At 38.9% G+C, this 12243-nt stretch overlaps 1 protein-coding gene across 1 annotated transcript; it reads right to left on the reverse strand.

Moving 5' to 3' along the window:
* Positions 1 to 113: 113 nt before the first annotated feature.
* Positions 114 to 4230, reverse strand: sfrp2 (secreted frizzled-related protein 2). The gene is made up of 3 exons (XM_086032283.1): positions 3535 to 4230; positions 2156 to 2236; positions 114 to 1288 (listed from the first exon to the last, which is right to left on the reverse strand). The coding sequence occupies exons 1-3, from the start codon at positions 4112 to 4114 to the stop codon at positions 981 to 983; spliced, it is 969 nt and encodes a 322-aa protein (XP_085888409.1). The 5' UTR covers positions 4115 to 4230; the 3' UTR covers positions 114 to 980.
* Between the last annotated feature and the right edge of the window lie 8013 nt (positions 4231 to 12243).

The following is a 12243-nucleotide window of genomic DNA, read 5'->3' on the forward strand; positions in this document are numbered from 1 at the left end:
TATTTCTTTTTCGACATCAAACGAATGTAATCATATTTTATTCAGGAATTGTATTTCTTAATATGTAAAGATTAAATCATAATACGAATTGGATTAAAAACAGTCCTCTTGAACACGTTGTTTATTACCATTTATTTTTCCCAAAAAGTGGATACAAGATCAAATGCTCAAATTTTGATATTTACAAAACCAAACATCAAAAACAAATATTGCACATACACACAACAATGCGATTATTAGCAAAAATCAACATTTATAATGTAACACACAATACACTTAAAAGCTGGGAGAGCAAATATAAAAAAATGGAGTCGGAAAATGAAAATGTTCGTTTTTGTCCTTATAGTGCTCAAGTAGAAAAATAGTAGAAAAAAAAGGCGAGAACATAGCCAGCTATCTCTCATGTTTGGCTTGAGAAAACACCGGGATAACAAGAATAACACACATCATTTGCATTTTTTCAACAAAAATTTCATCTGATTTATTTTACGGAAACTTTGCTACGTGTTTTACGAATGACTTTGATTCCTTTAGTGAACTGAGGCTATCCAGAAACTCAGAAGTTGTACAAAATTAAGATGGCAGTGGAACGATTCAGAAGACCAACAATTTGGAATTCTGCCTCGACATTTTAGCTGGAAAATTAAAATTCCTAGGAAAATGTGGTACCAAAATTCAGCAACAATTTAGCACACAAATCAAAATCTTAACCTAAAAGGAAATCATGGTTAGAAAATGTAACAAAAAATCTAGCTCAAAAATCAAGAATTTGATCAAATTTGACTCAAAATTTCAAGGAAATTATAGCCCGAAGAATCAGAAGAAGTAGGTTTTTTTTTTTCTTTTTAACTGGAAAAATCTCCGATCTTGACCAACGTCACTTATTTTGAAATCAGGCTAATAGCAACGCGCAACACGGCCAAAAAGTCTCCCGCGAAATTTTTTCCTCGTCGTTTTTTTTTTTTTTTTTTTTTTTTTTTTTAGCACTGCAGTTTACGTATGCTGCGCGAAATCCTCTTGAAGTCGCGTCGGCCCTTCTGCCAGCGCTTGAGCGAGGTGACCACCAGGCGTCCGTCGTCCATCCTCTGTCCCACCACCAGGTAGGCGGCGTTGATGTCGTTGATCTCGTCGCAGACGCAGCGCAGCCCGTCTTTGAGCCACAGCGCCGTTTTGCGCAGGTCACGCTCGCTGACGCCGTGCAGCTTGTAGATGGTCTTGCTCTTGTTCTCCGGAACGATCCGCGTGTCGCCGTCCATGTACGAAATCTCCTTCACTTTGATTTTCAGAGCTCGAGGACAGGAAAGAAAAAAAAACATCGTTACAATACGAACAACCTCGACGCTTAACTCATTCACTGCCAGCCCAGTAAGATTTTATTTTTGACATCTATAGCCGTCAATGGCAGCGAATGAGAAAGAAAACAATAATTCAGTGGAGGCGCCACAAGCCGACACAATGTGATACTGCTGTTTTTTTATTTATTCTTGCAGTTATATTTTATATTTATATGTATTTGAATAGAAATATCTCAAATATTTTTTTCTTAAAAACTATTTTAAAAAAATTGTTAGATTATGACTTGTTTAAAAAATATATATTTAATGCATTTTTTTTTATCCTTTTCAGATGCCACATTTTTCACAGTAAAATAAAACACTTTCCGCCAAAAATATAATTTTACTCTAAATTCTATTTTTACTATAAAATATACCTGTTCGCAGAAGATAAGGAATATATGCCTGCGAGTATTGTCTGTCTACAAGTGTTGCAACCACTTCCGTTCAAATATAATTTTTGTAAGGTTTATACAGTAACTATCGCAACATTGATGCTAGTAGTGCTAGCCCGTCTATGGTGTTTTGCATTGTGTATTAGCATTACGCTAGAGGACTTTCGTAGGTTATGTGGTTTGGTTAAACACACAATGTGTAACTGTCTTTATGTTTAGCTTTGGGTAAAACTCAGCTAGGAGTGGAAATAAACTTGAATTCTATTTTGAAGAGTTCGTCACCACCGGCCAAGCTAAGACAACAAAAATTTTTTAAATCGGCTTAGCAGCGACTCATGTTCTGAAAACTCTGGAAGTTGATGAAAACAACAATAATACTGAAGCAGTATCAATCATAAATAAACGAATGCCGAAGCGGTTGCTTACCAAAATCGTTTTTGCACAAGTTGTCCACTATTTCGTTGTCATTTTCATCGGTTTCCTTGCAGGCGTCACACACTCTGGGCACTGAAACACAAAACACGTCACAACATGGAGAAAATGTCATGTATTGCTCCACTGCAACCAGTACAGGCTCTTGTCTCACTCTTAACTGGTTGGCTGTCTAAAAAAGGGAAAACATGATAAATACACATGCCAAAACAGTCCCCCCCCCCCCAAATAAAAACATAAATAAATAAACTTTATTTTTTTCAACACAATGTTCCAATATCACTTTGCATATGAATTATTCATGGATTCTTTTGCCCCCCCTTAAATTTCCTAAATTCTCATCATATCATGAATTCTTTTCTTGATAAATTTGAAATCTTCCAGCCCAAAAAGTGTTATTTTATGAGAAAAAAAAAAGAATGTAACATTTTGATCAGATTATGACTTTTAAGAAAAGAAATCTGACAAAAAATGTTTTCCCACTGAAAAGTGTGATGAATTCCATTCAGAGATTAATTTTCTTTCCTGGAAAAAAAAGAAAAAAAAAAAGTAATTTTCTTCTCTGAAAATCCAATATGTAGTAGTATTTTAGTTTTTCCTTTCCAGGGTGGCCTTCATATCCTGTTGCAAAATAATCATACATGCATTTTTTCACTTGAGAAACTACAACCTTATTCCTGCCAAATCGTGAATTATTTTCTCGGAAAATGCCATTTTTCAGAGAAAAGCGTTTCTGGAAAAAAAAATGTTGTTTTTTCTTTTTTAAGACACATTGTTGTTTTAATTAAACCAGATTACGACTTTTTGCTGTTCTTCATTCTGAACGACATGTTTTTTTTCCCTGTCAGAGATCTTTTTTTCAAGGGAAAAAAAAAATCCTCCCTCAAAACATATGTAGTCATAGTGTATAAGTTAGCACAACAAAACAAGCAAGTGGTTTGCTCCAAAATAGTTTCAGTTGTTGTTATTTATCCCTTGTATTGTCCCTTGATTTTTCCCTCAAATCTTAAAAATAGGGGTTGCAATACGAGGGCTCTGTAAACTCTCATTTCTTTGTTGTCAAATGTGGGAAAGCCAATTTTCACAGCAGCAAAACTTCAAATCTTTAGTTGAATGTTAACTTTGTTCTCTAGAAATTTCTCCCAACTTGTTTTTTTACAGTGTACTGTTGTTTCGAAAAATGCAAAACCCCCTCCAAAGTGTTTTAATTTTCCAAGAAAAAAAAAAGCTCGTTTCTTTACACGTTTCTTCTTTACGTTTACTGATTACAAAAAAAAAAGTTATATCAGAGATGAACAGGTTTCCCCCTCCAAACGCAACGTGTGTTTGGAGGACGAGAGACGTCAAATACGAACGTCTTCCCCCACTCGCACCTTCCCCGGCGTCGGGTACGGCGTTGCGGATGTCGGCTGGCGGGATGCAGAGGTGGTCGCCGTCGTCGGCGGGGAAGGCCCGGCAGTCGAGCATGGGGGGCCACGGGAAGCCGAAGGCGGCCATGACGGGCGCGCAACTGCGCTCGACGCCCTCGCACAGCGAGCGGCACGGCCGGACGGCCTCGTCCAGGTCAGCCAGGCACACTGGCGCGAAGAGCGAGCAGAGGAACTTGCGGGTGTCCGGGTGGCAGCGCTTGTGCACCAGCGGGATCCACGAGGACGCCTGCTGCACCGCCTCGCTCATGCTCTCGTGGCCCAGCAGGTTGGGCAGGCGCATGTCGCTGTATTCCATGTCCCGGCACAGCTGCAGCGAGGCCGGGATGGCTTTGCACTGGCTGCGCTTGTACGGGCGCACCTCCGACTCCTCGCCGGACGCCCACGCCGACGACGTCAGCAGGAGCAGGGCCCACGTCGCGGCCAAAGCCACAGCCGGCGTCATCGTGTCTTTGCGAGACTGCCAGCCTGGGCCACACCGAGAGACTTTTCCTTCGTCAAAAGTCTGGGAGGAGTCCAGACACATGTTGGAGGGTTTGCAGGGGGGCAGCGGCGTAGCCGAGGAGGACGTTTTTTTTTTTTTTTCTTTTTTAATGTTGGACTTAAAAATATGACTCTTCTTGTAAGTTTGTGGCTTTAATTATTTCTTCAACCAAATAAACCTTTAATCAACTTCTTTTTTTTACATACAGTAAACCCCCCCCATCGCAGGTTCCGCGTTACCGTTCCCGCTATTTCACTACCTACCTACCTACCTTTCTTTCTTTCTTTCTTTCTTTCTTTCTTTCTTTCTTTCTTTCTTTCTTTCTTTCTTTCTTTCTTTCTTTCTTTCTTTCTTTCTTTCTTTCTTTCTTTCTTTCTTTCTTTCTTTCTTTCTTTCTTTCTTTCTTTCTTTCAAACTAAAATCTCGTCTATTCTGGGTGTAATTCTATTCTTGGCCGCTAGATGGTGACACACAACTTACTCTGAGAGGGTGTAGTTTGAAAGAAGAAGAAGAACAAACGCAACAGACAGAGTGGTGTAGGTTCAAGTTAAGTGAAGTTTATCATTTTAAAAAAATAGGATTGTTTTCAGTATGGTAAACAGGGTTCGGTACACGGTTACACTGTAATCTACTGCAATGTTTTTTCGTCCTTGCTCTCTCTCTCTCAATAAAGTATACATGGTTAAATGTGTTTGTTTTAGTTCTGCACAATATATAAAAATAATAAAAATTATCTTCGCGATAATGATCGGTGCAATATGTGTATCACAAAGCTGTGCGGCACAGTTCATATGAAATTGTATACTTATCTGACTTTGAACAATCAAGGCGCAACCTTAAATACACATCGCCATCCAATAGGTGAATAAGACACAAAAAACACAAAAAAGTATTACAATTAGCTAAGAATATTTCTTTCATAAGACAATAAAAATGTACTAGTGTATTTCTATATCACAGATTTCAATTGTTGCGGGGGTGGTCTGTAACATAACTGCTGTGACGTAGCGGGGACTTACTGTGAAAATATCCCCCATGAAAACTGGGGTTCAACTGTTCTGCTTATTCCTCCCAAAACTTTCTTCTTGCCAGACTATGAATTGTGTCTTTGAAAATTAGTTAGAACTTTTTCTTCGTAGCTTTTCTCGTAAAATTGCAACTTTTTCGATGCAAGATTCATTCAATCATTTGACCTGTGTGTCTAATGTTAGGTAAACATAATGAGTGACAGCTAATTTTAGCACACGTCTTATTTTTGTCCCAATCTCCTTTCCCAGCCTTCATTGTGGAAATCATAACAAAACGGGCTTGACGTGTTCGCTTCATTGCAGCCAAATTAGCCAAGTCGGCAGGTCATCCGTCTGTCCCGGGCGCTTTTCCGAGACGCGCTGCAAATAGGAAACGTCAACCGGGGCGTTTAAGTCTGCTCAATGGACCGTTCATTTTCCATCATTAGGAGGATTGTGGTGCACCTCAGCGCACCCGGCGGGTGGGGAGGGGGTGTAGGTAACCCAATCCGGGCTCCACACTTCTGCTTCTTCTCAGGCACCAACTCTTTGGATCTTTACTAAAAAAAAAACCAACAAAAAAAACCAACAAGCGCTCAGCGTCAAATCACGACAAATGTCGCGATTTGACGCTAAGCGCTTGGGTGGACCCCAACAAGCAAACTGTGCTGATATATTTGTGGTGTTGGGTTTTTGCTTGTTGGCAAGATGCGGGCTTGGCTTTGAAATGCATCTTTGTTTAATTATGGGAAGCAAAATGTATTCAGCGATTAAATAATACGACTTCATTCTTCTGTTTGTTTTTTTGTTGAATAGCAGCGTCATCGCTCATTAGACTCAAAGTCATTGGACACATTACAAATATTTGTTTGCAAACTTTACTGGAAATTACCAGCTCCCTTGAAAAAAGAAAAAAATTGGACTCTTGAAAAATATTTTTTTCACCCCAAAATGCAACTTTATTCTCGGCAAGACATTTTCTGAAAAGATATGACTTCTTCATTCTTCTCAGATTGGCACTTTAATCAATTCTTTCTTTCTTGTCAGAATCCAACTTTTTTCTCCCCAAAAATGCATTTGGGGATATTTTTATTTATTTATTTTCCTGGAAAAATACTTTTTTTTTCTTTCAAAAGTGTTGATTAATTACATTTAAAAAAAATCAAAACAAATGAAACATTCTCATCAGACTGACTTCTTGAAAACAGAACCTTTGACAAAAAAAAAGATGTTTTCAACTTCTTTTCATGCTACAGTTAAGTTAAAAATGTGCAAAGCGCATCTGCCTCATCAGTCACCTTGTATTCGGTTGTAGAAGTTAAGACAGAGTTTTTGGTCATTTTTGCATTAATTCCTTTCGATGCTTAATTTCGTCTTACACTTGGAAGAGTCCAAGCGGAGGCTTACAGTACCTTGCGACGCTGTGTGACCAATACACGGGCCATCAACGGTTTGACGTAAGATGATCCCCCAGTCTTGCGTTTACAGGCTCTCCAGAGGGTTCTCTTTACCACGCCGTGTGTGTGGTGTGCTGTGTGTGTGCACATGGTGAAGCCCCTTCTTCCTGCACCTCCTCTCCAAAGTCAAGAATTGACACAAAAATTGAGATAACATATGATCCAGATTTTGCCAAGCCAAACAAGTCCCCACTTTCCCCAGAGATCACAGAAATAACTACCAAATTAAAAAAAAAATGGAATGAAAATTAACCAATGGAAATCAGAGATTGCTTTTGACCTTTGGTTCAACAGAAATTTGTAAACATTGAATACAATTTAATCTCCAAATAAATTTTTTGAAAATAGAACCTATATATAAGGTCTTTTAAAAAACATCAAAGACTAATGAACTATCTTCAATAAGTGCCACGTTTTTCGTAAACATCAAAGATGATTCCGTCTTTGACGCGCATAAAGTACGCGTTTTTGTAAAGATTAAAGCCAATATACGGTCATCGACGACCTTCATACATGCATTTTTACGGACATCATTGACAATCATGTCTGACCTGTTTTCTGAAGCCGAGCCGTGATTGGTCGTTACCAGAGCCCTGAGCAGTTGTGATGTCATTTTCAGGCGACAGAAGTAACAAAATGGCCGCCCCCTGAGATGGCTAAAAAGGGGTGGATTAACTCTTATTCCACAAACACAATTTACATCAGAATGCCCTATTTCTGCTGGGAACATATTCTTGAAAAAAATATGTTTGGGTTGATTTCCCCATTAAGAAATAAAAACAATCGATTATGTATTGTTCATTCCTTATATTGTCATATTTTTGTTTAACAAATCTCATTCTTCAGGTCCTTGGATTAACCTGAAAAAAAATTGCTCCTCAAAATTACAGAGTGGATCCTCAAATGACGTCATTGATTAACAAAACTGCTCCACAAAGAAAGACTATTTTGAGCCTTGTAACCTATGCGTTTTGTGCGTCACATCAAATGAGCTCAACATGGGGTCCTAATTGGGTCCTGTTTAATACCTCCTAATTTGCCTGTCCAAAAACAGAACAGCAGGGGTCCACTGTTATTCTCGCTACTTGGCCAAGCCATTTTTAGACCGGGGTGGTTTAGAGTCAGGGACACACAGGAGGGGTCCAGAGGGTTTTCGGGGGGGCGTTGGAACAACTTGACCCTGAAGTTGTTTGGCCCACCAGCTGCTTTGCTCCTGACATGTCGTCAAAGGCTAAAATGAACGTCAAACCCGAGTTTGTGAGGGGCATCCATCTTCTATGCTGGTTTAAAGTTGGTGGTGGTGGCGGAGGGGGTGTGGAGGGGTCCTATAGACCCCATCCATCACTGAAGGATTTTTGGAGTGGGTGGGCACGGTGGAGTGGAGGTCACCAGCCCTCCTGTTTCCAGGCCCGAAACAACCCCCCCGCTTCATCCCACAAGGGTTCAGAGGTCACCTAACTTGGTCGTCACAGACACTCTTTTAAAGACGCGACATTCACACTTGAGGCCTTGCATTACAGGCGGGTCACATGTTGGGGTGTGGAGACAGTAGCTATACATCTGTAGCTTTAGTTCAAAACCAATACAAAACATTTTACATATACATTTGTTTGGTTAAATTTAAGTTGACATCATCATCACATGATCATCCGCTCTCTTTTTTTTTTCAAAACAAAGTAATTAAAAATGTGTGACACATTTACAATAAGTATACTGGCAATATATTTAAACAGCCTGATTTTTTTTGCTATATTAAAATGTGTCGTTATTATGAATATGAAATATATTTAGAGTAAAATACATAAAATATATTTATAATAATGCAATAAAAAATGATAAGGAAAACTTGTTTTTAAGATTTGTTGAAAATTATATGACGCATATCTTGATTTTTATACAATAAAAATACATATTTGACTTGTTCATATTTAGTCATATTTAAAGTTTTGTCTATAAAATGCTCATGTTGATTCCTTTTTCATTTCATATTATGAATAAATCAAATATATTCATAAGAATACAGTAAGAATGAAAATTAATATATGAAATGACCCTACTTTATACTTAGTGTACTCGTCATATATTATAAATTTGTAAATATGTGCATACAAATATTATACATATAGGCCCATTATAAATTCATGAATGCCTTTTCTATCTTTTCTAAATCTATGAAATATACTAATATATTTTAACAAGTTTAGAGAAGTTAAATGAAATACATTTATATTATGTTACATGATTCTATTTCAATAACATTGATAGGTATAAATCTAACAATACATTTAGCTATTTTTGAAACTAAAAAAGACATGAAAAGACTAAGGCGGCAAAATCAGATCTGCACTTCTGCCAGATTGAGACCGTCTGTTTTGTATCATGTGGCAGCTAAAGCAGTGAAAAAAAAAGGAAAAAAAATACAACATGAGTGATTTGATTGAATCCAAATGTGATGCTTGAGGCTGCTTCATGTATCCAAAGTTGACCTTCTCTCTCTCTTGCTCTTGCATGCCAACTTAACTCCAGCATATATATATATATATATATATATATATATATATATATATATATATATATATATATATATATATAAAAATAATCAGTCGGCACTAAATAAACCTACTGCCCCCTTGTCCAAAATCTGGCTCAAATTTACAAAACTTTAGCTAGATGGTGTGTAATATATTTATTTTATTACACTGAAGATGATTTAGAATTTTAGAATCTAACAAATGCGTATTAGTATTTGTAAACATTGTTTACATACTTGAAGTTCTCAATAAACCTAATTTTCCCAAATGTCGAAAACAATTTTGTCTACCATGAACTAAACATAGTATATGTTTCGCAAAAATACAGACGATTTAGTCTTCGAAACTCGCTGTCCTCAACAAACCTAACACACATTTTCGTAAACTGCAGATGGTTTGGTGTCTATAACAAACCTGAGTTAAAGAAACGACCCCAAAACATTTGAAGTCTTGGGTGAACCTAACAACGGAAACCTCTTATGTCCAAATTTGGTCAGTTTCACATTTTTCACAATTCAATACGATTGATTAGTCCTCACATGGGTGTTATTTTCACAAATTATCAAGCAATCTAAAATGTTGAAAATGCCATGTCAATGGCTCAACAAACATACCATTTCTTTGCTTTCCTCAAAGTGACAATTTTGGAGAAGCAGCACAAGGGTTTTGTCAAAAGGCAGCAATACGTTTTTGTAAACTGAAGATGATTAGTTTTAGCTCCTAATGAAGCCTATGTACATTACTGTACAAAGGGACATTTGAAGTGGACTGGACACTATTTTGTGTCCGAAATCTGTTAAATCCAGGTCAGGTAAATTGAGATTCCACCGTACATGTTTTTGTAAAATGCGTGACGTAAAGTTTTTCGAAATCTCCCGATGACCAGCCTTCAGAGAACCTTCTGGTTGCATGAACGTAAACATTGAAGACGCTTTAGAGTCTAGTCTCGTGTAGAGCCTGTTTGTGCAGACTGAACACGATTTGGAGGCTTCATACCTAACGGAGGCAATTCCGATCAACGACCCTAGCGTAGGTGTTTTCATAAAAGATGCTTCGTTCTTCAAACCTGACAAGTGTGTTTTCATAAAACCGAAAGACCTTCTGTCGGTCTTCACTGCACCTAATATGTCCATTTAATGTCTTCAAATGTAAAGTAAACATGTCAGTTTATATGCACTGAATACAATGTCAAATCATGAACGAGCCTAATTTAGGTGATATTGTGAACAATATCCCCCCCAAAAAATCTCAAACTCTTGACCCGCATCATGTGTTTTTGGTCCAGGACCACAATAGCTGTTATGAGGTTGGAACATGAGCTGCTGTAAAAGCACTTGATGTGATTTTATACTGACAGTGAGCGATAACAAGCCGTCGGAAGCATGCGGAAAGCATTGAGGCCGATGTTCCACATGGATTTCATGAGAGGCGAGGTAAGGACTTCTGTGATTAATTACCTCCACCAAGGAGGTCAGGCGCGCTTTCCGCACTGCTTGTTTGTTTGCGTGTACCGTCAGCGGGATTGCGCAAACGCTCACCGGTGGAGGAAGAGGAGGGGCTCCTACATGTTCAAACTGCATTTCGTTGTTACTCTCTTTTTGGTCTTTTGTCATCGGCATTAATACACGTACACTCCGTATTTGGCCATCGACACCGTAGCACTTATATTGTGAGTTTGGTCGTTCACCATCACTATGTATCGTCAACGTTAAAGCACGTACACTCTATCATCGGCATTCAAGCATTTACGCCGTTGTCAGCATTCTTCAACATTAACTTACTTACTAAAATGAAAGTGCTCTCACTCTGTTTTCCATCGTACGTTAGCGACATTAAAGCACCTACACTGTATCGTCAACAAAACCCGTACTACATTTCGTTGGTCACTGTTCATCGACATTAAAGCACTTAGACTATGCGCTGCATCATTAACATTAAAGCTCTGTCAATGTTTGTCCACCAATCGTCAGCATCATAAAAAGCACTTTGGCTGCATTTGTCGTCATTCCTCATCAACATTAAAGCCCAGACAATTGCTATAATCAACATTAAAGCACTTTCGCTTTATATTTGATCATTTATTGGCAATACTTGAAGCACTTACATTCACATTAAAGCACATACACTATGTTTTTCCACCATTTTTTCCCCTCGAACTGTGCATCCAAGCACTTTTCCTAAACGCTGCCTATTGACTTGAGAGCGTGATAGCGATCCACTTTAGGCCGGCCGTGAGTGAGTGCTTTGGGAAGCCCGCCGCCCCCTACACTCCACCCCCAAAAGCTTTTTTTTTTCTGTTTGGCCAGATCACCCGATACGGTGAGAGATCTCTCCCATCGGCCTGGAATCACAAATAGACGAAAAAGAGAGAAGTGGCACACGGCCGCGAGTCAATAAATAACGGCGCACCTCCAGGTGATTACATGGAGGGTCAGGGCCGCAGTGTTTATTGTCTCTGCCGAGACGTCTGGTAGAGATTTCAGCAGCTACACGCCTCAACATTTGCTTAGCCTGCACAGCAACAAGGGGGTAGGCACGCTGGATGAACTTCCATCCAATTTTGTAACATTCTAGAATCAGGTACATATTGCAGAGTTGACATCAAGGAAAATGTAGACTCAACTCATTTAATCAATGGAATCCTGCGGTAAGAGGTGAGTTTCGGAAGTTAACGCTAACGCTAAAATACTGTGTAACCATGCGTGGCGTTAAAGAAGAGGTTTTTGACCACGAATAGCATTATTGCAAAAGCAAGAAATGCAACTTCTAATACATTAGCTCCAAACAACTCCAAACCTCTAAACTCCAGTTCACAATCGCTATTTATCAAGATAGAAACTTTCAATAAAATGTATGGACGTACTCACCAGAGATGCTAATGGAGATCTCCTCTCTTTGCTCCCGTCTTTCTGTGTAAGGTAGCGCCCATACATGCGGTTCTGAAAGTGGCCCAAAAACATCAATTTCCGGGTTGGAATAAGCCAGCCAGCAACTTTGTTGGTTAACCTCGCTTCGTAAAGGGCCGTTATTCCGGAAAAGTGTATGTCCGACATCATCGACATGTTCAGCTCCGGTCCTCCAGGGCCGCTGTCCTTCCTGTTTTCCAGCTCTTCCTGCTGCAACACACCTGATTCAAATGATCAGCTCATCAGCAAGCCCTCAAGAATCTTCATAAC

Source organism: Filicampus tigris, chromosome 6 (assembly GCF_054856515.1).
Source record: "Filicampus tigris isolate MCC_2025a chromosome 6, RoL_Ftig_1.0, whole genome shotgun sequence".
Lineage (NCBI taxonomy): Eukaryota > Metazoa > Chordata > Actinopteri > Syngnathiformes > Syngnathidae > Filicampus > Filicampus tigris.